This window comes from Larus michahellis, chromosome 1 (assembly GCF_964199755.1).
Source record: "Larus michahellis chromosome 1, bLarMic1.1, whole genome shotgun sequence".
In the NCBI taxonomy this organism is placed as follows: Eukaryota; Metazoa; Chordata; class Aves; order Charadriiformes; family Laridae; genus Larus; species Larus michahellis.
In genome coordinates this window covers 138,189,262-138,216,166 of record NC_133896.1, presented here as the reverse complement: position 1 = coordinate 138,216,166, position 26,905 = coordinate 138,189,262, and the positions used below count along the sequence as shown (strand labels likewise).

The 26,905-nt window shown below is 45.5% G+C and overlaps 2 protein-coding genes across 4 annotated transcripts in view; both read left to right on the top strand.

Moving 5' to 3' along the window:
• The window catches only part of NHS (NHS actin remodeling regulator), a 266,848-nt gene extending 256,156 nt beyond the window's left edge, over positions 1-10,692 (top strand). For all 3 annotated transcript variants that reach the window (XM_074605639.1, XM_074605650.1, XM_074605627.1), the window contains 3 exons: positions 1,166-4,123; positions 4,622-4,748; positions 6,505-10,692. In XM_074605639.1, coding sequence (XP_074461740.1) covers positions 1,166-4,123; positions 4,622-4,748; positions 6,505-7,129 — 3,710 coding nt within the window. In that variant the 3' untranslated portion in view covers positions 7,130-10,692. The remainder of the gene's footprint in view (positions 1-1,165; positions 4,124-4,621; positions 4,749-6,504) is intronic.
• Positions 10,693-19,247: 8,555 nt separating this feature from the next.
• Positions 19,248-26,905, top strand: part of BEND2 (BEN domain containing 2) — a 31,703-nt gene continuing 24,045 nt past the window's right edge. The window contains exons 1-2 of the mRNA XM_074572562.1: positions 19,248-19,806; positions 26,595-26,738. Coding sequence (XP_074428663.1) covers positions 19,248-19,806; positions 26,595-26,738 — 703 coding nt within the window. The remainder of the gene's footprint in view (positions 19,807-26,594; positions 26,739-26,905) is intronic.

Below are 26,905 nucleotides of genomic sequence, written 5' to 3'. Positions count from 1 at the left end.
TTGTGGAGTTTGGGAATGATGTGGTTTGTTTTTTTGATTTACTACAAAGTAAGCAAAGCTATATTACTCCATATGGCCTTGACGGACCGGGGGCCTTACCGAGTAATATAGGTGTACGTGTTCAGCTCTTATCGTGTAAATGTTAATCAGTTCTTTTTTTTCTTTTCATTTTATTTCTGTTACGAACCCATAGTTACGTGCATAAAAAGTAACTAGATTAAGTGAAAGTTTTTTCTTGCGTGAGGGAAGCTTAAGGTAAAGAACTGACAGATGTTGGTCAGCAAAGTGATGATGAGCTGTCACAGCAGCCGGGTAACTCACTCAGATGAGCAGTTGGATACCTGCCTTAGAGACAGCTGCTGGTACCCTATGAGAAACTTTGCTAAACGTTCCTTGTATTTATCAGGCTTGTCCTCAGTTCCTTCCTTTCATTCTTTATTGCCAAGGATATTTGCCCACAATTGAGCGGCTTACCTCAGTTTTTGTCCCAGGTAAATTAGGAGCAACTCTTTTGAGGGCAAATCCAGTGTAAAATTGGTATTAACTGAAAATTAAACTGACAGGATCATTATTTCTTAATGTTCACCTGCACCTGAAGATGGCTCTGGTATCTCGGTCGGTTGCCGTGAAACCTGATGGAAAGCAGAAGGAATGTGTTTATCATAGGGAATAAGCAACCAGAGAACCTATGAAAGAAAGATCCTGTTGCCTTGCAAATATTCTTGGTAGTAAAGAAACAGATAATGGAAATTCTGAACAGACAGATAGTCAAAATAATAGAACTATTTGTAGAAGCTCAGGGAGTGTTTTGTCCAGCAGCCACTCCTGAAAACTGCCTTTAACTAGTTGAAATAGAGTGACAAAACCTGAAAACTTAATATTTATCTTAATATTTACCGCAGCAAGATCAGCTCCGCGTGAGATCGCATTGCAGAAATAGGAGAACTGAGATCACATTGCAGGACTAGGAGAATTTCCCCACCTCACTGGGATGAGGTCTGCCTTATATATACTCTTTATAGCAAAGTTAAATTTGGTCCAATGCTCAGCAAGATTAGAAAAGAAAGAATACGGCAGATAATGCTTCTTGGGTTGCTCCGCGGGTCGTCTTGCGCCGGGAAACGTGGAGCTGTCTCCCACTCACCCGGCTTTCCATGTGTCCTAGATTCAGACGAGTCGCCGGTGGCGAGAGAGCGCAATGTGATTGTGCACACAAACCCGGACTTCTCCGGCTCCAGCAGCAGGAGGTCGGGGACCCGGGACTCAGAGTGCCAGACGGAAGAAATCCTGATCGCTGCTCCCTCCCGGCGGCGGATCCGCGCCCAGAGGGGCCAGAGCGTTGTCGCCTCCCTCTCCCACTCTGCTGGCAACATCTTGGTGCTGGCGGACAACGGGGATGCCGTCTTCGCTGCCGCTGTCAGCAACCGCATCCGCTCGCGCAGCCTTCCTCGCGAGGGTGCCCGGGCCAGCGAGGGCCATCAGGATGCTGCCACCAAGAATGCAGGGTACGAAGCAGAGCGCTTCCTAACCGGCCAGGAGAGGATCCCGAAAAAGGGGAAGGAGGTCTTGAGCAAGCAGGGTTCACAAGAGTGCCAGCCCATCGGTTTAACTTGTCCTCAGCACCTGCACAGCCCCGAACACAGCATCGGCGAGAGGGGGAGGTCGCGGCTGTCAAGGATGGCCGATTCTGGCAGCTGCGAGATTTCATCCAACTCGGACACCTTTGGGAGCCCCATTCACTCTATCTCCACAGCGGGAGTCCTGCTCAGCAGCCACATGGACCAGAAAGACGACCACCAGTCCTCCAGTGGCAACTGGAGTGGGAGCAGCTCCACATGTCCCTCCCAGACGTCCGAAACCATTCCTCCTGCCGCCTCTCCTCCGCTGACGGGCTCTTCACACTGTGACTCCGAGCTGTCACTCAACACCGCTCCCAACGCCAATGAGGACTCCAGTGTCTTCATCACGGAGCAGTTTGGTGACCACGCCGACAAGGTCAGGGGCCATAGGGCAAGCTCCTTCACCTCCACAGTGGCGGATTTACTGGATGACCCCAACAACAGCAACACGAGTGACAGCGAGTGGAACTACCTGCACCACCACCATGACGCCTCCTGTCGCCAGGACTTCAGCCCGGAGCGCCCGAAGGCTGACAGCCTGGGATGCCCCAGCTTCACCAGCATGGCCACCTACGACAGCTTCCTTGAAAAGAGCCCCTCTGACAAGGCAGACACTAGCTCACACTTTTCTGTGGATACCGAAGGATACTATACCTCCATGCACTTTGACTGTGGTCTCAAGGGTAATAAAAGCTATATTTGCAACTATGCAGCCGTGGGCTCCGAGGGCGGCCAGACTGGGAGCGTGGCCTCCAGCCTGGCTGACTGTGCCTGGCAGGAGTGCGTGAGCCACAGGAGGCAGGGACGGCAGAGCATCTCGCTGAAGAAACCAAAGGCAAAGCCAGCCCCACCAAAACGCAGCTCGTCTTTGAGGAAATCAGAGGGCAGCACCGACCTTCCCGACAAGAAAGAACCAAAGATTGGCGCCGGGCAGCACGTCTCTCACACCGCCAGGGAGATGAAGCTGCCCCTTGAGTTTTCAAACACACCTTCCCGAGTGGAAGGCCCCAGCCTGCCGGCCAAGCAGGAGCTCCCCTGGTCGAACCAGGGTGATGGCGGGTTAAAGGACACTCCGTTTGACACCGCTGATATCCCCTCCTTTAAAGATGAAGGTGCTGAACAACCTCACTATGCAGACCTCTGGCTTCTGAACGACTTGAAATCCAGTGATCCTTACAGGTCCTTGTCCAATTCGAGCACTGCTACGGGTACTACAGTCATAGAGTGCATCAAGTCGCCGGAGAGCTCCGAATCCCAGACATCCCAGTCCGGGTCACGAGCCACGACCCCATCCCTCCCCTCCGTCGATAATGAGTTTAAGCTGGCCTCCCCCGAGAAGCTGGCAGGGTTGGCCTCCCCCTCCAGTGGGTACTCCAGCCAGTCGGAGACGCCAACCTCTTCTTTTCCGACTGCTTTCTTCTCGGGACCCTTGTCTCCAGGGGGGAGCAAGAGGAAGCCCAAAGTACCAGAGAGGAAGTCGTCGCTGCAGCAGCCGCTCCCGAAAGATGGCACTGCCTCGGTGAGCAAAGAGCTAGAACTTCCCATTATACCTCCTACTCACCTCGACCTAAGTGCTCTTCACAACGTCTTGAGCAAGCCCTTCGCTCACAGGCACCAGCTGCATGCCCTCAGCCACAGCAAGCAGAGCACCGTCGGGGAAGCCCTGCATCCCAGCCCTCCCTCTGCCCTCGCCATCACCCCCTCCGTGCTCAAGTCTGTCCACCTGCGGGCAGTCAACAAGCCTGAAGGAGGGAAACAGAAAGGCAGCGCCCCAGACCTGCTCTGCATACAGGAGACCGCCCTGATGGCCACCGACGTTTCTCCGGGCAAAATGAGGCCGCTCTTAGCTAAGAAACCAGTACCACGCCAGTACTCCACGGAGGAGGCCATAATGTCATACATTGACACTTCCCCAGTAGAAGCAGGGCCCAGAAAGCCGCCTTTAGAAAAAAGCTCTTCTTTCGGCGGGCAGAATAGCTGCGAGCGAGAAGCTGTAGCTTCAGCAAGCGTGGGTCTGGTTGAAATCAAATCCGGGAAGGACCAAGCACACCTGGCCACCGAGCGCTTGCCAGAAAGCGCTCTGAATCAGACGAGTGCCATCTCCACGGATGGGTCTCAGAAGGGCTCGGCTGTCCTCACAGGTGACGCCGAAGGGAAGAAAGCCGGCCAGGGAGCAGAAACAGAGCACGACCTTCAGCGAGCGCAGGCTCAGCCAGAGCTCTCCGCAGGCGGCGAGGGGCGGCTGGAAGCTGGACCTGCGAGTGAAAGCCCAGATCAGGCCGAGGGGGCGGCCGTCAGCCATCAGCTTAAGCACCAACCCGATGTAAGCCACCACGTGCCTGGGAATATCGGCTACGAAGCGGAGACAGCGGCAGTGTATTCACCCGGTGGAGCGAGTTGCAAGCAGGAAAATGATATCGCATCAGGTATCCCAACCAAAAGTGCCTCGGATGACGGCAGGGCGGACGAGACGGCGGGCCGCACAGAGGAGCCTTCACTGAAAGGTCAGTTGTGAACTCTTTCTGTGTTATACCCGACCATGCAGCCTCGGACATGACCGGTGGTGGAGTCAAAAAGCAGGCTGGAGGTGCAAATTAGTGTGTAGGTTTAAGTACAGAGCTCCCCGATCTGTTAGCTGGCCCACCAGCCCAAAGATATTTTACGCTTTTTCAGTGCATTCAGGGTGTATTTCTCTGATATTTATTTCCTCCCTTGTGCTGCATTCCAGATGAAAAGAGAAAAGGGAGGAGTTCTAGCCCTGGGTACGGAGGAGCCGTGTATCACAGTCACACAGCAAATGGGAGATCCTGGGCTCGGTCCCTAGTGTTGCCCCCTTTATGGGCTCCAACATGCAATGTACATGATGTTTAGATTAGAGGATAAAACCTGTATGGCAGTATCGGCCCCTCAGCTGTCAGCCGAGCTGGTGCCTCGCGTTGGCGGTGCCGCTGCAAAGTGTGGTGGGGGTCTGACTCGTGGTGTGGCCTCTTTCCTTGTTCAAGAGTCTTCTCCAAGTGACGAGTCCATCGTGTCTCCGCTGAGCGAGGAGCTGCAGGCTGACGCTGAGGACGTCTTTGTGTCTCCAAACAAACCCCGCACTACTGAGGATCTGTTTGCAGTCATTCACAGGTGACCGAAACTCATAGCAATGAGGAATGTAACATGCGGCCCTGCACAGTCGCCCACTAACAATAGCTGCAGGATGGTTATTCGATGGTTAAGCCTTGTCCTGCAACTACCTTCTTTAGTTTATTGAGTTTAGTTTTCTAAAAGGCAACTTTTAAAAGATGTTTTATTATGGTCTGGTGTGCACTCTGAATATCTCCGCGGCCTGTGTAGGATGCTTTACAGATAACAACATCAGGCCATTCTCTCTAACAAACATATGTGTCTGCAAAGAAAACTACCCACAGCGGTTCCTGCCTTCTGCCTACCACCTCTGTTCTGGTGAGTGAGTCATTGTAGTGACAATGATGAGAAGGCATCTCTTCAATTTTAGAATATTTTGTATTCAGCTGAAATTTGCGATCACAACTGAAATTACAGATTTCTGATATTAAATAGGTTACAACTGAGTATTATTATTACCTAAGAACAGCCCAGGCGGCCAACCACATCTAGGGCTGTATCAAAAGAAGCGTGGCCAGCAGGTTGAGGGAAGTGATCCTGCCTTTCTACTCCACTCTGGTGAGACCCCACATGGAGTACTGCCTCCAACTCTGGACCACAGGAGCAGGTCCAGAGGAGGACTGCAAAAATGACAAGAGGGATGGAACACGTCTCCTATGAGGCAGGCTGAGGGAGTTGGGGTTGTTCAGCCTGAAGAAAAGGCTCCAGGGAGACCTTATAGCAGCCTTCCAGTAGCTGAAGGGGGCCTACAGGAAGGATGGGGAGAGGCTGTTTGCAAGGGTATGTAGCGGTAGGAGGGAAGGCAGTGGTTTTAAACTAGAGCAGGGTAGGTTTAGATTAGACATTAGGAAGAAGTTCTTTACAATGAGGGTGGTGAGACACTGGCACAGGTTGCCCAGAGAAGTGGTGGAGGCCCCGTCCCTGGAGACATTCAAGGCAAGGCTTGATGAGGCTCTGAGCAATCTGATCTAGTTAAAAATGTCCCTGCTTACTGCAGGGGGGTTGGACTAGATGACCTTTAAACGTCCCTTCCAACACAACGCATTCTATGATTCTAGGATTCTATAATTCTGTGAGTTGGGATTGTTGAGCCTGGAGAAGAGAAGGCTCTGGGGACACCTTACTGCAGCCTTTAAGTACTTAAAGGGGGCTTGTAAGAAAGATGGGGACAATTCTTTTTTAGCAGGGCCTGTTGCAGTACAACAAGGCGTAATGGCTTTAAACTAAAAAAGGGAAGATTTAGACTAGAGATAAGGAAGACATTTTTTATGCTGAGGGTGGTGAAACACTGGCACAGGTTGCCCAGAGAGGTGGGAGACGCCCCATCCCTGAAAACATTCAAGGTCAGGTTGGACGGGGCTCTGAGCAACCTGATCTAGATGAAGATGTTCCTGCTCATTGCAAGGTGGGGGTTGGACTAGATGATCTTTAAAGGTCCTTTCCAATCCAAACTATTCTATGATTCTAGGACGCTGCATGCATTGTTGTCTTTATAACGAGCTGATTGTGCATACATTCTTTGGGAAGAGCTGGGTGAGGTTGAGAGGGACTGTGTGGCTCAGTGCCTCATACATTGCACAAGAGCTATCACGGCTTAAAGTGCTGTTATTCACTGCTAGCCTCCAACGTTTGACAGAGGAATTACGAGAACTCTAGCTAATATGAAAGCACGGTCAATCTGTGAAACTCCAGACCAGCATTAAGTGTTATTCTACAAAGATAATGTATGAAGGAGTGTTCCTTTGTGTTTATACAGATCAAAAAGGAAAGTTCTCGGGAGAAAGGATTCTGGAGACCTTGCTGTAAGAAACAGGTTGAGAGGTTCATCTGGGACTAGCAGCCAGCCCCCCACCAGCAGCACGCTGCCTGCCAGCAATGTGCCATCGGCCGGCAGCGGGGGCACTCCCATAAGCAGTCAGAGGTCCCCCGGGCTCATATACAGGAATGCCAAAAAGTCCAACACATCCAACGAGGAGTTTAAACTACTGCTCCTTAAGAAGGGCAGCCGATCCGATTCCAGCTACAGGATGTCCGCCACGGAAATTCTGAAAAGTCCTATTTTGCCCAAGTCTCCCGGAGAGCTGACGGTGGATGCCCCTCAAAGCCTAGAGGAGTCTCCCCCCGCGGTGAGCCCCGATGCATCGTCTCCGCTCTCCCCCTGTTCCCCCAGGGTCAACGCAGAAGGATTCTCCTCCAAGAGCTTTCCCATGTCGGCATCTTCGAGAGTGGGGCGGTCCCGCGCGCCCCCAGCAGCCAGCAGCAGCAGGTACAGTGTGCGGTGCAGGCTGTACAACACACCGATGCAGGCCATCTCCGAAGGAGAGACGGAGAACTCGGACGGCAGCCCCCACGACGATCGGTCTTCTCAGAGCTCAACGTAGGCTGTGCGGGCGCCAGGCTGCCAACACCACTCCCACGGGCTCTGTAAGGATGTGAATATAAGAGGCCAATGCTGTAGCAGTCAAAAAAAAAAAAAGAAAAAGAAAAAAAGGAAAAAAATCGCAGGGCAATATCGATGCTTAAATGTGTTTGTGTTTGTAAGACGCTGGGGAAACAGAGGACTATGGCTGTAGCTATTTATTAAGTTACATTTTCTGAAGTAGGAAGATATGCAGTGTCTGGTCTGTTTTCTTTTAGTTTCATTTGGTTTGTCCCACTCTCATTTCCGTTGTCACTGTAGATTTCATGGTTATACACTTTCCATAGAGTTAAAAGTGACTTTTGGAGGTTTTTTTTTTCCAGAAGCTGCCCATCTAGAAACAAATCCCTCACTGTAGTGCTTCCCTAGGGAGAAAAAAAAAAAAGAAAATGCTCTTGAGGATTGGTATTTTTCTACACTAAAATGAGCTGAAACAAAATTTAGAAGAAATTAAGAAAACATATGTAAATACCATATTTTTGATAAAAATTTGTAAATAGAATTATCAAAAAAGTGGACATGTGGCAAACAATTTACTGCATAACAACTTTGTTTATAGAAGACAAAAGAAGTCAAATGTAATAACTGTATTCTGTGAATACCATTTTCATATCAAACATAAGAAATTCACATGGCCACCGATAACCACATTCAGGGCGACAAGCCTGAAGGACGACACTGAGCAGTGGAAAGGAGGAATTCTCCGCCTTAGGTGGGGAAATGGAAAGGCTGACTCTGGTGGGATTAAAGTAACCATTTGTCTTTCTAAGGCAGCTCCGAAGAAGCAGCTAACTGGAAAGTGCAGCTGGGAGGGTTACCGTGAGGATCGGTGGGGAAGGTGAGCGTGCTTCCGACAGAACGAAGTCGTATCTGATGCAAAGCCCCAAAGGGTCCCATCCCGCAGCCTCCCCTGGGCCTTTATTCTAGCAGAGATTGCTTCAGAGAGGAGAGATGCGAGAAGAAATAGTACTTAACTTTCATATTCCTATTAAGCTATTGGGATGCATAACACGGTCATAACCTGGTAACTATAATCTTTAAACACAATTAGTTTCTGGTTCGTAAAGGAAACAAATAAATTATAAGCATGCAAGAAGCGCTTTCGATTTATCAGTAAATATCCGCGATGAGTTTTCAGTGAAGCTTTCTCTTTGTGCTGATGAGATTCATGCTACCTAAATATTTACAAAAATGACACTGTGAAAACGTAGCTGGGAACTAGGTATGTGTACGCATTATTTATATTCATTGCTGAGCTGGGAAGGGGAAAGCTCCGGTTCATTGTGCCAGCCACGTACAGTTGGGATCTTGTCTGGGTTTACCAGAAACGCGGAACAGGGTACGGGACTGGGGTGGGGTGGGAAAGGAGATAAATCAAAGCAGCTGCTTTGATACAAATGAAGGCAGGGAAATAAAAGCTGAATTACTTGAAGTTACTTGAATTTTCTCGTCTTAAAACTGCAAGAACATGTACTTTTAAAACTTAACCCGTGAGTCGCTTTATACTTTTAATTTTTAAGCAGAAGAAAACCAACAGGCCTGATTCTCCTTTGGGCTTTGGGCCACCACGGTTTCCATTGATGTAGCCCCGTCCATGCTACTCGGAGAAGAGGGCCCTCTTTGTCCAAAATTGATGCAGTTGGTGTTGGTTGCCGTAGGATATGGTTTGGAGTAGAGGAAAGGTTAGTGCAGAGAAAATAGTGCGAGGAGGAATGTGGTGTGTGGTGGGACAGGTGGAGTAGGATGGCAGAAAGAGTGTACTTTGGTACTAAAGAAATCAACTAAAAGCTGGCTTTAAGCATAAGTAAAGGATAGGGAAGCGGGATGTGTGAAATGGGTTTTTACTAGTTTTTTTTGCTTTTAATCATGTAATGCAACAGCTGAGAGTTTTTAAAAGCAGGCAGGGCGTGTTTTAAAGAGGAAGGTTCTACCTAAAACTGTTACGGTTTTAAAGAATCTGAGCAAGTCAGAATGGTTTAAAAAAATCCCCAACATTATTCCCCACAAGGTTCACGTCTGATTTCATCTAGCACTTACCACAAGAAATATATTATTCAGGGTTTCCTACCGTCCTCCTGCGTAGCCTGGTTGCGTTCGGTGTGCGAGGTGGAGTCGCTGTGCATGTGGTACGTGCGTTGGGAGGAGGGGTGGTCCATCAGCTGAAGGGCTGCACATTCAGGAAGTCTAAATAATCTAAAAGTCTAAAATAGTTTTCAAAAAGGTAATGGGAGCAAGGTTTGGGAAACAAAAGGCTAATGACGTTAGCAGGTTAGTTAAGAAAAAAAAGTCTGAACACAAGTGAAGTGAATGAATGAGGATGTTTTAAGAGGAAAGGTTTAGCATATAACAAACCACTTTTGGGAGGACATGAGTAAAGGAATATTGGGCAGAAAATCCTTGGTTTGTCATCTTCAGTCATTTTCCTTAAAAATTTTACCAGGAGCACTTTTACAATATATTTAATAGTCCTGAGTTACCATAACTGCAAAGAGAATATAGCTGAATTGACTTTGATGATAACACTTTTTATTACCAATCAATGATTTCACAGAGACCATAAATAAATATATATATACACTACAAAAATATTTTTGACTGGAATGGTGAGGCAATACTTCACATACGAAACAGCCACAGAACAATCCCATTAAAATATAGTCTTCCTTCTTTTGTTTCATTTACTAGTTTATATTTAGCAGATTAAAACCCAAGTAAAGACAGATCCTAAATCCACTTTGAAGAAAAGATTTCATAAAAAACATGGGAATCAGAGGAAAACAAGTGGCAGGGACCCCTGCAGTGTTGCAAGTGCCATTAAGGCGCTGGAGGACAACCTGTAGAGCGAAGGGAACATCACTCACCTCTTGAGACAGGGTACAGTTCATGCATCAGGTAACTGCTGAACCGTGATTTCAACCTACTGTTCCATCGTTTGCACTGATGTTGTGGAAATGATTTCTGAAGTTATACAGCTGTGTGTTCTGAAAAATAACATTTTCCCACTTTTCTTTTTTTTTCTTTTTTTTTTTTTAATTGTGGCATCATAGAGGACATGGAATAGTTGTAGCAAATAAAGCATATGTTTGCTTTTGCCAAAGGTCAGTGATTGAGTGCATTTGCTGCAATGGTGGCAGATAGAGAAATACTGTAGGTTATGACTTAAAGAATTTAAAAAAAAAAAATTAAGAAGGTTACAGTGTAACTATTTTGGTACTAGCACCAGTTCATGCTGGCAGAAAAGACAATGGTTTATGGACTTGCATCCATTTTGTATTTTTGTAATATTTGTAAATACGAACTTTTTAAATCGTTGCAAAGATGGTTTCTTTTGTAAAATGTTTTCAAAGTTTACATTAAATCCAAGCCTTTGTATATTTTAGAGCTGTGCAACACTTTAAGTCTTGTATTTATTTTTAGTAAAAACGGTGACAGTTTCATTGTGAACCCCTCTCAAAAAATGTGTCAGAAAAGTTTGATTACCTAGAAAGTGTGTATAGAAACTGCAAATAAACGTGACTGCAATTAAATCACACCTTCTCTGTATTTTCTTGTAATGAAATGGGAAATCTAATCTACAAACTACAAGTATGCTATTTCCAAAGGTAAGTCTCAGTCCGTTACACATTTCAAACTAATAAATCGTGTTTTCTCTTCAACTTAAATTTTTTTATAAACGGAGTCAGGGGAAATCTATATCCAAACTGTCATTGACTTTAAGTGCATTTTCCCCCACAAGTACAATTTTGCCAGAATATAGACTGCTGAATTTGCCCCACATCTTTTATATGTAAGAAAAAGGTAAGAGATAGGAAGCTGAGATGAATAACAGTAGGAAGACGGCTACTTTGTCTTCAGCTGGAAAACAAAACGAATTGCAGCACTTCAGATCCAAGGTATAGAACCCAGTGACTGAACCTTATCAGATAAAGCAAGCTGTGGGCAAAAGGCAGGCCATCAATTTCAAACGCAAACTTAGAAGTGCAAACACTTTATTTTAAAATGGTTATCAGGAGGCAGAGAAGTCATGACACGGAAGCTAAGTGGTTTAAATGATAGCCTCTGCATGTCTCTTCAAAAATTGCATACCTGCAGGAAAATGGGAGGGGAAGATGCTCATCGTGTAACTTTGGTTTCAGCTCTCATTTTGTCGGTAGCTTTGCAACACCGTACTTGGTATTTAAAAAAACGCGTATGGGGAAAAAAAAAAAAAAGCTGAGATGCACAGGTCTGGTGCCTTAGAGTGAGTGGAAAAAAATCCGGTCTGGGGAGTGCTGCTGAGCTATCTGCAATCCTGCTTTGCAAGGATATGAGGATTGTCCCGCTGGGTGTGGTGCTAGAGTAGTCTCCAAGTGGGAATCAGTTCATGTAACATTTGGTTTAACCAGATGGTCAAGCAGTTAATGATTATGTAGATCATTTCCTGTTGGATTGTGTGCCTTTCCCAATCCAGAAATAGAGATAAGCAAGATCCGTAGGAAGAGCTTAGCCCGTAGAGGCAGGCACAAGCTGGTTTTCATCTGCCCGCTGTACGCCAGTGTAGTTTTTTCATGCTCAATGGAAGAGAAGACGAAACATTAGACTACATGAAATATACCCATTAATTTTTTATATATACAAAGTGAGATAATTGTAACTATTTACAACATATGTGAAGACAGTGACTTTTCTAAGTCTGTGAAATCCGGGCTTCAGTGTGTACCTTTGGGTATGTATATATGTCATACCACCATCAGGCCCCTCCAGTGATAATATAAACTAGATACTATAAGCAGTGTCACTGTGTATACAAGCTCTTCTCAGGTTTTACTGTCCTGCTTCTCAGCAAAGAATCCCACCATGCTGTGTATATATGTATATATATAAGGACGTATATAACCATGCAGGGGAAGAGTTACAGGTTTTGGGTTTTTTGGGGGGAGAATAATAAAGCACATGGGTGTTAAAACTTAGGTGCCACATTGAAAGTGTTGGCACTTTCTCCCCAGAGTGGAATTCGACCCCTGCCCAACAAATCTTCCTATGCACTCTTCCTATGCTGTTCTCAGAGACTTGGCAACTCAGGCCACACGTGGAACCCAGTGGGGTCCTCCTTGAGGCAGTAAGTGAGAGGCATTTCTTAATCTCCATCTCTTGCTGGAGCTTTTGTCGGGCTTAATGGAGGCACTGATCCACAACAGAAACCCTGTTTCAGAGAGGGGACTAGCACAGACGTTCATTGCAAGTACTGTTAGTGCCTGCTCTCGGGAACGTTGCTGGTCACATCTGTCTGCTGCTCTGTGCAACATGGGTACGGTCTGGGAAGCAAGGGATCATCACCAGCTTGCAGGCACCCATCTTCTCCTGGCACCTGGTCCTTCCCCCTGCCTGGTGCAGCCCTGCACAGCGGGTGGCAGGAGAGAAGGCAGCTGCCGGGCTGCCCCCCAGGGAGAGCAGCCCCTGAGCCCCCAATATCCCCGCAGGTTGCTGGCCATCGGGCTGTCCTAGCGAAGGACGGCAATGGCCAGGGCTGATGTTGTAATGTCACAGTCTTCAACTCAAGCCGTGTGTCTTCTCCGCGACGGGCACCCCCGTTATCACACTGGGCGTTTGGAAGAGACGGCTGTGCAGAGGCAGGCTGGCGGCCCCTCAGGCCTCTGCAGTCCCGGGGGTAAGCACAGCGCCCAGGGGCATTCAGGTGGGGACGCCTGGGAAGGCAACAGCACCTCCAGTACCAGGCAAGAGAAGGAAAGGTGTTTCGGCACCTTTGTTTGGATGGGGGGGCTCGCCAGGCCCTGGGGCAAGCGTCTTTCCTGGCAAGAGGGCAGACGAGTTCTGGCTGCGACCCTACTACTGATTCCTACCCATGTTTCTATGGGCACTTACTTGACAGACTTTGTTTTCCATAAACCTATTTTTGGTTGCGTTAATTATATTCCCCTCCTTTAATTCTTTACGTGGTGACAGAAGCATGTATTAAACGTTCTGATAGTTTCCTGGGATTGAAGTCAGGCTGACAGGTTTTTAATTACCCAGCTTGTCCCATTTGTATTTTTAACTACCGGCACGTTAGCGTTCTCCTGAAACTCTTCTAGAGCCCAACATTATTGGTCATAAGAATCCTTCAATAGGTTTTCCTTCTTGATGCAAGTTATCCGGCTCTGCTGAACAAAGCCGTCTGTCTTTAATTACTTCAGTATGAATGGGACAGGGTTTACATCGTATTATCTGTACTCCCCAAATAGAAAATTGAGGAAATGTATTCATAAGGAATCCATATTCTCCAATATAGGCTCAAGGTCAGGACAACAGAACAGGTAAACAGCTAAATATAGTCCTTCCCACTAGATTCACATGCATTGCCATTTAAACTTCCCCAGAGCTGGAAAATCAGAAAACTACTCAATGTTAAGAGAAATTTATCCTATAACAGATGCTGGCGTTCTCACTGAAGTTTACTGTTTTCTTAGAAGACAAATTAAAAAGCTTTGCAAACCAGCAATGGTAGTAACAGCATCATGGGCAGGAGTGGTAGCTCTCATGCAGTTTCACTCTAAATAGGTTGCTGCCAATGTTATTTTTATTTTTTTTAACAGAAGATATTGAGTTCTGACACAAATACTTATTACTATTGCTAATTCACAAAAAGGTTGTAAACCATAAGCTATTCCTGTTAGGAAACAACTGCCCCTACAGCTCCCTGTTTAGTTCACTGGCATCTTCAGCTGGGGTGAGAGGAGAGGCAGGAACTGCTCCCTCAGTCCCAAAAGAAGAATAACAAAGGCCAAGGAAATGCCATTTCTTGATCAACTCATAGGTTAATTCAGAGTGTTCATCCTTATTGCAGCAACATTCTCCATACCTAGCAGTGAGGTTCTAATGAGGCAGAAAAAGAATACTTTTTGCTAATAGCACCTGAACAAATACAAGAAGCCTTGCTCTCTAATAACCGTTTTGCAGCAGTTTTATTTAACGTTAGGCTGCTCTTTTTTGTATCACTCAAAAACCACATATCTACAAAATAAGCATTCATCCAATGAGTTTTCTGTGGAAATTCACACTACGGTTTTCACTGAGAATGAGAAAATTAACTAGCATGACTGAACCTGCGGCTTGGCCACTCTGTTAACAAGCCACATTGAATCTAGGTCGGGTGGCTTAGTTCTATTACAATCCTCCAAAGCTGAAAAAATATCATCAGCTGAAAACATTTTTATGAGTAAAGGACATTAAAAATCTGTAGGAACATGGCATTCAGTTCCTCAGTGGTCAAGTTTATTTATATATATTTAAAAGGCTGGCACAGGACTATTACATTATTACTAGTATTTAGTGTTCATCCTTTAATGTTCTCCTGTTAAAAAGTACCTCCTTGTGATATTCATTAAAGGCTTGCTCAGCAGCGGTTGGACACCCCTTACATAGTTTCTTCATTATGTGTAATGAAAACAAATGTCTTTATGACCATTTAGGAATGGTAGCGCCTCAAAAATGAATTCTCTAGATTGGGCTTGTGGTTTTGGCCGGATTGGCCAATCAGAACAACAGATGCCACCCCCCCCACCCCCCCCAAAGAGAGGAGAGGAAAAGGAGTTTTTAAGAGTTTAGAAAAAGAACTAAATTAATGAAAATATTAGTAAATAATGAAATAATAAATAATAATAAAATAAAATAAAAATAATTTTTAAAGTATACAATATATACAAAACTGTATCCAGCGCTCAGGATGATGATCACGTCACCAGAAGGCACAGGGAAAGTCCCAGACTGGAGTCAGCGATGGACAGGAGCTGGATTCCAGATCTGGAGTCAGGAATGCTCGGATCGGGATCAAAAGCAGACCAACCGACAGGGTCCTCCTCGGACCTTGGTCGGCCATTGAAGAAAGAGAGTTGACCCTTTGATCCCTCAGCTTTTATACTGAGCATGGGGCAGATGGGACGGAATCCCCTGTTGGTCAGTTTTGGGTCACCTGTCCTGTCTGCTCCCCCCTACAGGTGTGACCCCTCTATGCTTTTCTGCTTCCAACCCTCCAACAAGGGAAATAACAGAGTTAGCTGGCCTTGGTTGTTACAGCAATAAGTCTAAGCAAGAGCCTCTGTGCATACCATTCCTTGGTATAATCAGGTCTTATCACTCTGAGAGTGAACAGTTTCTGAACAATACGCTGTTAATTTCAGAGTTTAGTCAGTTAGAAGAGGCCCAGCTAAAAAGTAAAATTACAAAACAGAAAATTGGTTCTGTTTTACCTCAAACCAGGACAGGCTTCACACTTTCACAGTTTTCTTGGGTTTGGTAGATAATTTAAGTGCTGATCCAGAGCAAAGTGAATGAAATATAGACGATACCCTCTAAGTACTGATGCTAAATCATATTATCCTAATACTATGATCTGTTTCTGTGCATTTCACTCTGCCAAGCCAGCTGAACCATCAAACAAATCATAATAATGTAAATTTAGGCTGCAATTTCTGTCACTTTCCTCAACTCAATGCCCAAAACAAGTTTTGGGATCTATGAAGACCAGTGTGTAACTGGAGTTAGTTCACAACTTCACTTGTCATTTGAAAAGCCCAACACTACAAAATGCCAAGTTTCAAACCTGAAATGAAGACGTTACAGAAACAGATAAAATAGGTAAACTTATTTTTTTATTTTATTTGATCCAAGAACCATAAGTACCAGGAAAGACGGCCAACAAATTAATTCCAGGAAATATACAGTCAAAACTGATCCAAGAAAAATAAATTCTTTGTAAATCAGGTTTTCCCACTCCTGAAACTATTATTCTGCATTCAAATGCATTAACTATTAGCTGACTCCTTTCCCTATAACAACATCCCACCTACCTCCACTTCCTTCAGTTTTCTTTTCAAATGCTCCTGCCTTCTACACAATTAGTACGCCACTGAAACAATATCTGTAGAAATATAGAGAAATGCCTACCACTTTATATCTTCAAGACAAGACTTTCTAAAACAGCATGCTGTAGCTCAGAACAGAGACGTTACAGCCTCTAGTATATCGGATCATTCCTTTTAATTTAGCTTCACTTCCTAAAGACCGTCTTAGCCTACCTTCAATACCTTCTCTTAGCTCCTCCAAATACTATTGTCCCATAAGACTACGGCAATCAGATAAGGAACAAAATTTTTCAACCAGTTTCCTTTCAAACCCAACATATCTGTATCCTTGCCCTGAGTGCTTCCTTTCCACAGTCAGCAGTATTCTCTGTCCCTCACTTCTGGTACTTCACCAAGTCTGTGTCTCAGTAACCCATTCAGTCTCTGTGGCCTCCCAAGATCTACCTGTTCCCAAATCATTCTTTTCAGGGACTGCTTCATTATATCCATACAAAATGTTGACCTCTCACAAAAAAAAAAGTTCCTCTGTTTCTGCAGAAAAAAATAAAGGGAAGATAAAAGCTGGTTTTGAATACAGCATTGTTGGCTGGGCTCCCTATTACTCAGGCATTCTCCCATCGCCTGAGCTTTATGGAAAAGTGAAACTCTTAGCTTACTCGGTGATCTTTCAGTCCAGTACTTTAACTGGAAAGCATCAGAAAATTCTGATGTATTTTGGTGAAGAAACTTATGCAAGAAATTGGATGTACTGCACTGATTCAGCTCAAGATGGGGCTTGTAGACACTGGTCTTGCAGCGTGCTATCTACCAAGGTCTTCCACCTTGCTATCTATGTCAAAGAGAGAAAAGACTTTTAAAACCTGCTAAAGACTGGAAAGTAATAAAGGAAGCATTGACTAATCCTTCAGGTTCTCTCAAAATGCTCTATGACTAAAAATAATCCTTATATATGTGTGTAATTCTTACACAAGCTTTCTGACAGATAAGCAATTATCTGCACGCTATGTAGCCATTATGCCTTTCTCATCAATACAGCTATCAGCTTTTAAATCTTTAGTAGTTCTGTCTGCCTTGAATCTTTCAGATATAAGCTTTAAACTTCAAAAACAGAACACATGTCGGAGGAAAATCTATTGTGCCAGATTCTACACCCAAGAGAGGTGAGGCCGCCACAGCTCCATGCCCACAGGTTCAATCAGTAGCAAGGCTGAGGGTGTATTCCCATCAGGCACACAAGAGCACACATATACACCACACATGTAAATATATATGTGACCAGCCACACTGATCACAAACACACACTCCCCTCACACAAACACAGACAGCACCAACAGCCTCATCCTGCTTCCCTCTCCAGCTGTGCAGGTTGGAGGTTCACCAGTGAGAAAACATATAAGCACGTACATGTATGACCAATGTGGATCCTTCCAGCAGCTAGGCTTAGACACTCACTCCCCAGTTGCTGGCACACGAGTCCCTGAGGCCACAGCCCCACTGCAGTTTCTGGCACAGGCCATCTCAGCCCCCTGCCTCCCAAACATGCAGAGCTGGCTGGGACTCCCCTGGTCCATAACAGCCATCCCTGCCATGGCCACATCCTTAGAGACACACAGCCACTCACAGAGCCAGTGCTGGCCAGGGCATCCTGATCCCCCAGTAGCCACCACCCTTTGGTCCTGCCCTTAGACACACACATGCTCACCCTCACCCCTTGAACCTCTCCCGACCCTACGGTCTCTCTGGCACATGGCCAGGGATCCCCTGGTTCCCAGTAGCCAACTGCCCCATGGTCTCACCCTTAGAGACACCCCTGGCTGCCAAGCCACTTCACCTACCGGCTGGGCAGTCCAGCTTGACCTTCACTAGTGCTCGCACACTCACTTGCACACCTGCATTCACTCCAGTTGCTGCACCACGGGCACATGGGCCCTCTGACATGTGGTCTGGCTTCCAGTGCTGCACTCAGACTCCTCCACACACACACATGCGCAGAATAGAGCTCTCATCCCAGGATAAAAAGAGATTAAAAGAAATCTGACGCTACACTTGTTCCTCCCCAATTCACCTCAATTCATCCTTTTCCCTGCTTCCGGTTCCTCCCCTAAACGTCCCATAGTAAGTCCTGTGCAACGCTGAAATGCTCTTCCCCTGTAACATCTCCCATACCTCTAGGCAACAACCCCCTCTCAGTCCAAAAGGTGCTCTAGTGCTGAGTCATTTGGTGGGTTTCACACCTGGATGCTGGCCATGAGGCCCTGCTGGGGCAGCCCTGAGAGGGGCCTGGGCAGGTTGGTTGTTCCTCAAATTTAGTTCTTAATTAAGGTTCCTGACTGCTTTTGTGCGCCTGTGCTCCTCTGGACACATGGAGAAGGAACTCTGATGGGCCAGTAGCCCCTGAGATGGGCCTGGGAGTAGCTGGGACAGGGTGTGAATTGGGCTCCCCCCGCCATATTCTCTCAGTGCTGCTTTGTGGGTGTGCAGACCAGTTTTCAGTGGGTGAATATTAGGTTATACAATTGAAGATACAACCAGAGAGGAGCACACCAGCCCCCCTCCTTGCACAGCATTTCCCAGACATCTCTTTCACCTCCTGTTAGGGATCTTAGCTGGACCTGCAGGGATGGCCCTTCTGTTACCTTGCTTTAGTATCTCCATGGTGATGCCCAGCTGTGCTTCTGTCCTGCAGGTTGTCTGCCGTAGGGCACTTCGTTGCCCCAGGCCATGAGCAGATAAGGTCCCATCACCACCCTGGATCTTCTTCCAATCGCTCCCCAAACATATCCCCCCAGAGATGTCCTTGTGTCTCCAGTGGGGAGTGTAAGAACATTGAGGGGACGTCTGGGCAGGGTGTCCTGGCCTTGACGACCCCCCCTATCCCCAATACTGAATTAACAAAAAAGGGGTTGCTGTATAGAGGTGGAGGTAGGGATAGGGCAAGAAGCAAAAAATAATTAATATAGGTAGGTGAGACTGAAATTTCTACATTTTGTCCCTCCCAAAGGCCTGTGGTGTAACTGTCTGAACTGCAGCCCTGATAACCGATTTTGTACAGTTAAAATTCTGAGGACGACCTTTTGCAGCCATTAATACCCCTCTGTGACTGGATTCCTCCCATTCCAACTAGTAGTTTGCGACGATCCCAAACCGAATCTGATGGGTGTGGTAAGATGACCAGACATGACTGCATGCTGAAACCTAGGGCTGTGCACGGCCCGCACAAGAGGCTCTACAGTCTGAGGAATGCAGAGGCCAGACCCGAAGTCACCCACAGCTCTGCCCTCCTGCAGAGACGCGGCGAGCAGCTCAGCGGCCCTCCATCCTCTTGGGGACAGAGGAGCCTGCACAAACCCGAACCCACTGCCCCCAGCCAGGCCTCGATTAGCAGGGAATGCTGCAGCACCACGGAACCAAGACGAAGGCAGAGAAAGCCAGGAGGCGAGAGCCAGCGCCAGGCACCGCACCTCCGGCGCCCAGGAGGAAGCGGAGGGCCGGGCCGGGCCGGGCCGGGCCGGGCCGCGGGCGCGCGGGCGGCTGAAGGAAAGGGCGGCACCGCCTCCGCCCCCCGGCTCCCGTTTGTCAGGCGCGCCGCCGTGCCCAGCGCGCAGCCGCACTGCTTCAAAACAGTTTGTTGCTCACGTCGGAGAAGCCGCTTCCGTTTCCAACGCCGCATTCCGGCCACACCTGCCTGTGCCGGAGCCCCGGCTCGCTCCGCCGCCCTACCCGCCCGAGAAGGACCACCCGATCCCCTCCCGCCGCCGCGCGCTCCTTCGCCGCTCCAGCAAAGCCATGTCCGCCGAGGGTAAGGCTGCCGGCCGCCGCTCCCCCGAGGGAGGCTTGACGGGGAGGCGGAACGCGGAGAACGCTCCCTCATCGTTCGCAACGGCCCCAACGCTCTCCGCCGAGCCGGCCAAGCCACGCCCACCGCGCCCGCCGCTATTCGCCGGTTCCGGCGCGGAGAACCGCTGCCATTGGCTTTTGCTGCTGCCCGTCGCTGACGCGTCAGTGGCGGTGGGGGCTCGGAGGCGCGCGGAGGGGGTGGCGGGGCTGAGGGTCCGCGCGGGAGCGGGGATCCAGGAGGGGCTGCCGTTCCCTCTCGGAGCCGGGCGTGCGTCCCCCGGCGGGCTCCCGGGTTGTCCGCGGCCCTCGGGGTTTTCCCCGGGGATGGGTATTCCCGAGCGGCAGAGTCGCTCCTGCCTTCACCGCAGCTGAGGCGAGGGCAGAGGGGCAGCCGTGCGGGGGTGTGCCGCGGGCGAGGCGGCAGCAGGACTCTCTCGGTGAAGTTACCGCTCGGAAGAAGTAGCGTGGCCCTGCCGCAGCTTGGTTACCTCATGGCGTAGGGCCAGAGGGTGACAGCGAGCGGCCCGAATGGGTTGCAGCGGGGAAAGGTTTCGCTTTCCTTAGTCTTCAAATGGCGGGTGAGCGTAGTGGCAAAACGTTGAGACTTTGCTGTGGAACAGCGGTGTCCTGGCCCTGGCAGGTCCCCGAGTGCTGCAGTTACTCAGGTACAAAAACCGAGTACCAGCAGAGCTGAGTAATGCTCCTAAAGTGGGATGCCTGACCTAATGATCTTTGCGTTCGAAGACATAATGCATAGTGCAGCCTCTGTATCTGAAGAGGTATATGGGCTTCATGTACTTAGGGTCAAAAGAAGTATATTTCTGTCAGTTACATACTTCACCCTGCCCTTCCAAGGAGTAATGTTTATACAGTCTCACAGCAGTTTAAGCTCGTTTAGCTTGTCACTGCTCTCACAGACCCACTCAAGAAGTTCCAGTTGTCTCTTGCTCAGATGCCCAATTTCCTTATGTGACTTAATGGTTCAGGGAGCTTTTTGGCTAAAAGATAATTTTATTTTTGGTGTGGTTAGGCTTTGGCCAGATCACTGTGCATTTACGCACGTGTCAGCATGAAGTAAAGGGGTAGGATTGAGATGTAGAAAGGTTGGGAGTATTGCAATCCTGACTTACTCGTAATAAAGCAAACGTACAGGGTAATACATTGGGTGTCCGTTCATTCTCTTTTGTCCTCAATTTTTTGATCTCCTGACTGGCTTTGTCTGTAACATGGTAATCTTAACAAATATTAAGACTGTTCGAAATTCCTTGGCAATAGAAAAAAGGTGCCATTATTAATATTCATCCATCACAAGGTGCAGTATGAGCTCAAATCTTCTTAAACATCAGAGGTCTGTTTGTGAGACTTGTTTTACCTTGAGTTTTGATCTTATTAGCATCTCAGTAATCCAAATATGAGACCTAAAACCACGGGAAATCTTGTTTCATTATTCTGCTTCTTACCATAGTAATTGGTTTGTATGTGCTCAGTATATGATCCCATTGTCTTAATCTGTTGCAAATTCCAGTCATGCAAATTCTGACTACATCATGCTAAATTAACTATTGTTTCGATGTTCAGAGACTGTTGATAAGCATTTTATCTTTGGTGGAGTATGCTGGTGTCTCTAATGTTTGACAACCTATCTAGATTAAGGCCAAATTATCAGAAGTATGCTACCTTCAAGGATGCAACTTGAGGTGGATGGTACCCAGTTCTTCTGTGTGAAGCATTTAAGCATCTTTCTAAGATCTAGTTTGTCTGTCTTATACAGAGCTTCCATGGCTGTCTGTTCCATCTGGGAGTATTGAGATCATGTCTGCAGAAATACAGAGATGTGTCTTAACTGAGCTAGAAAATGAAGAAAAAACACTGGATTTCTGTGAAAAGTTTGGTTTAGTTTTAGTGATTTTGCTAGCAGCCCCCAGGAACTCTGTAGTAGAGCCTGGGATAGGATTTACTTGGTGCTTTCAGCTCTCTCATCTGCCTCCCCTTTATTATTCCATACCTTGTGGTTACCTACATTTCTGTTTCCTCAATAAGCGAGAGCATTCATCAGGTAATGTCTGACTCGGTACGAGTCCTTCCTTATCCCACTGGCTTATGTAGTGTATTTAATTAGTAAAATACTTAGGAAAAGTTGTGTGTCAGCTTGTCTTCGGACTTCAGCTGATGCATCAGATCTGGTTGTATTTCTGTGCTCGTAGCTTTGATTATCATAGTATGCAGAAATGTGCTTAAAACTCTGTTATGTCTGCAATGGGATTGTGTTAATATGCAAATGATTACTTGATGCTGGAATGGGATAATACTACCCCTGAAAGGCATCATGACACTGTGCGTGTTGGCATAAGTGTCAGGCCGCAAAAAGAGCAGGATCTAGTTGTGGTCCAAGGTAGCGCTAGCTGGCTCTGCTTTTGTGACTTAGTTTAAACCCAGGTAAGTTCCTTGATATATCCTTTATTTGTTTGGGTAGGGTTGCTTTGCTTGATTTGCTACGTGGTATGTAACTCTTTGCTACAGAATTTTTTGGGCTTTTATGGTTTTTTTTCTTTTTAACTCTGGCTTTGAAAGAGTTTGTGTTTGGTTTTGGGTTTTTGTTTTTGTGTTGTGGGGTTTTGTTTGTTTGTTTGTTTGCTTGTTTTTAGTATTTCTTGATGTTTAACATCAACATCTTTCCCTCTCTAAATTATTTTGGTGGTGTCTTCCCCCTCCCCCCATCAGGTTTTCTATGTTGCAGTTTGGTCCAATTGTCTTTCATTCTTCTGTTTCACATTTTTCTTCTCTTTCTTCTCTTTTCACCAAAGCCTGTACTACTATAGTATTTGGGGATAGGTGACTGAGCAGTACTAAAAAGATTAGCAATCATTTCGTTGCTGGACTATGCTGATCAAATGACAGAGTTTCCAAAGAAGAGTGCAAATTTTCAAGTCATATTGACTTGTAAATATATTTCTCTATTGGTTATTGGAAATAAATTTCTTATGATGCTTGGTTTTACTTTGCTGCGTAAGAAGCTGTAACTTAATATAGTAATGTAACTTCTGATGCAGGGTTAGACACGCAGTTAGGCATTTTTGCATGTAAATCATTATGAAAACTGGTCTCAAGTTTAAGTGCCTTTAACTTACTACAAATACCTGCTACCTGGTGATTTTGTGCAGAGGCAAAGAAGAGCTCCTGGTGAAAGAATTCTAAACAGTGAACATAAGTAGCTTTTAAATTAAAAAGAGCACCTCCAGTTGTGGCTTTCTTATTTGGTCATTTCACAGCACTGCTCTGTCTACAACTGTCTTTCTGTACAATGCAACTTTTATGAACCTCTACCTTATATTATAGCATATGCTACTGCCTAACTGAAAATAATGAGCCATAGTCTATACCAAATAACCCAGAGCATGCACTGAGTCTGAGAAGGAAATTAGTTTGGTGATGTTTTCTAACTTTAGATGATTGTCACTTCAGTTTTCAAACAGAAGTTCAGAGTTCTCTTAAACTGATAACTTGTTCCAATGATTGGATAAACCAGCTTATTTAGTAAGTCTTACTGTAATGTGTAATTCACTTCACAGTGAAAGCCTTATTTGAAATATATAAACCTAAAATATCTTCTTAATTACACTTTTAAAATTTCTTTTCAAGACTTACCGGAAGTGTCTAAATATCTATGTCATGATATTTTGTGTCAGTGGAGTTAATTAATGCAATGAAATTATTAACTTGGCACAAGAAATGCAGTTGCATCTTCATTCAAGTCACAAGTGAAAATACCTTGATGACTTAATTTTTATTTATTTTTTTTCATGAACACAAAATTAATCGCAGAATCTGGCAGTTTGTGGTTTCTACTTGAGAGAGACAGATATGTATTTCATATTGTTTGGTCTATGTATGGTATTACTCCATATTGCTAGCACTTTTAAGAAGCATCAGAATTATTTAGAATTGCTTACAGGAATAAGTTCCAATTTTTTTAAGATTATGAGTAAGTAGCTGGAATTCTTTTGTCACAAGTTTTTGAAGGTGTGAAGATTGTAATTGAATGAATGAAGTTGTCCTTACACGTAAGAATTGCTACAGTAGTGATGTTGTTTTCCTTGCCTGAATAAGACAAGTATAGGACTACAAAATGAGAACTGCTTCTCCACCCCCATTCTTTTTAAACTAGCTAATATTTGTTGACAAATCTTGTAAACAAAATGTTTTTGAGAACAGACATTCTCTTGGTGATGAATGTAATCAATCTACAGCAAAGACATTTAAATTTGTCCGCTAACTTAAGAGGCAAGGCAACTAGAATACATTAGGAGAAGTGCTTGGTATAAAGCAGGTGGATCTACACTTCTTGGAGCAGCTTTCCTTATTGTCGCAGTGACCAGTCATCTTGATAAACCTCCATGGAAATAGGTTGTGTTCTCTAATCTCAAAGTTTCTTGATTCTCCATTTAAGAGTGCTATTCTGAAGAGGGAATAATTTCTTTTTCCCATATGAGAACACCCATGTTCAGCAATGGGTGATAGAAGTTAAAAGCCCTGGGGATGAGGAGGATCCTGACCACCATCTTAGAGGTTAAATGTTTTGAGAGACTAGTGATTGTTGCTGCATTGCTTCTACATCATTGAAGAAATGTGTTGTAATTAATTAGATGTTTTTTTGGAAGGGAGGTGTTTTCCCTTTCTGTATTTTCCTCTTTGGTATATGTTTATCCTCCAGCTGTGAGTTGCTGTAGCTCCAGACTTTGGAAACACTTTCTGCCCAGACTCCACTGCGCTCTTGAAATTCTCATTTTTGAATCTTATTTAGGGGAGGGTGGTGCAGCGTATGGGAGACTGAACTTTGCTTTCAGTATCAACCGGTTGTAGAAACTCTCCTGACTTCTAATCATGCTGGCCTTCCTCTAGCCCAAATGGAGCTGTTTTCTTTGCTACGTGCTGGTTCCACAGAATTTATCCTCTTCTATACCCATTGCTCTGTCTGCTGTAGATTTGAGCAATACAGTTGCTGGTCAGGTAGACTTTGTTTGCCTGCCTTATTTCCTGTGGGCCAGTGAGGCATGAGATTTGTGGCAGAGATTATGAATATACAAGTAAATGCAGTGCGTTGTAGGGTTGCACAGGTAGCATACAACTTGTGTCACTTCCTCTAGTTAGTGGTAGAAAGATGACTGCAGGGCAGCAGAGACCCAGCTGTAAGTAGGGCACTTGTCAGGCCATACATAACCTTGGCATGCTGGTTGGGGAAATTGGCAGAGAGGATTCTGTTCCCACCTGCTTCTTCTGCATGTGCTTTTTCTGACTCTCAGTTAACTCTCCCAAAGTAGGTAGAATAGTAAATGATTGTCAACAAAAAAATTCGGACCTGTGAGGCCATTAAATAATTCAATGCATGCAAATAACTCGTGTTAGCCTGCAATGAACTTCAGTCAGTGAACATCACTGAAGCGTTTTGCTAAAAGCTGTGCCTAAATTAAGTTCATGAGTAGTCCTGTTGTTTGCTTGCATACAGCTAATTAAAAGTGGCCAAGAACTGTTCTCATACATTGAGCCTAAGTGGCATATCTGGGGTAATGTCTGCTTGGCTAAACTCCTTTTTGCAGGGCAGCTATGCCCCAACTAGCTTGTTGGCTTCATTAGCTACTATAAACATAGCTATCAATTGCATGACAGTTGATGGGTGTTTCTGAAGAGACCCTCAATTTCATGAAGTCTTTCCTAATCTGATGACAGCCAAATCCAAACCCTGCTGTATTGTTTCTTCTGGGAGGGATTAGAATGGGAGTACTGGCCAGAGGAAAAACTTTATGACCTGTGGAATTCAGTTTCTTTCCCACCTTTTGGTCTCTTAAGAAATTGGAACAGAGGGAAGAGAGCAGGATTTGGAGTGAATTGTTTGTATAAGAGTAAAGAACTAGACCACTCTTACACTCATACAGCCCTGATTCGTTCCAGGAGCTCAGTCCATCCCGTGCACCAAACAGGGTAGAGATACTGTGGAAAATGTGGCATGTGTTCATATCATTAGTGTGTCATTATGCATGCGTGCTGGCTGAATTTAAGTTTTATTTCCTAACTTGGTGTTTCACGGTATGATTCTTGCCGTTAATTTGTTTCATCAAAAATAAATTCCACTCCCTACCCTACCCTCCCAAAACCACCAGATGTAGCTATAATACATTTATTCTAAAACCAGGACATTCTTTTTCGTGCTGTAGTATGTTTAATTGGAAAAAATTCGGTACTGGAGATTTGCCGTTCGGTGTTTCTGCACAGCATCTCACTGGGAGTCGATGCTTCGTTTGATCTGCATACCAAATATGCAGTTAGGTTTTGTAGGCTGATTTGTTTCAAGTGTAGTAAGCATTTCTTATTTATGAAAGTAAAATTTCAAAACAAAATTAATATGTCTTGTCATATGCTTGAATGTAAATAGTAGAGTTCTCAGAAGTGCTTGTATAGAGAAGGGCTTATAACTTTCTGTTGAAGCTGGACACTGTAGGAAGAGTTGGGTACTGAATAGTTTCACGAATACCACCAACTAAGAAATAGTAAGCCACTGCCCTTCTAGTGCAGGTTAAAACCTCAGCGTCTGTGTTAAAAAGTGACTTTGCATTTAGTTGCTAAGGTGAAACTGGTTTTAAATTAGCCCGTGGTACAATTCAAATAATGCTAGACGTGATACAAGCACTACAGTTGTCATCTGATAGCAGAGTGGTGTCTAGTCTTACCTGTTTCTCTTTCTGCATATGCGAACAGATTATGTATCTGTGAGTGTTGAGGATGATGATGAAGCAGTGATGATTGACCATGGAGAAAATGGACTGTCCACACAAAGCTGCATGTCAATGGGACAAAACTCTGAAGTAAACAGTGTTCACCATGTGGCTCAACTTGCCTATGGTAATTACTTTTCATTTTTATTGTGATCTAATAGGTAGTAGATAGCTTTAATGCTCCATGTTCAGTGCTTCTGTCTTGAATGCTTTCTGTATTACCCGTATCTTTAAAATGTATTTTATTACAAAGCTACTTTATGGAAATTGCTTGGCAATGCATTTAAAAAGAAG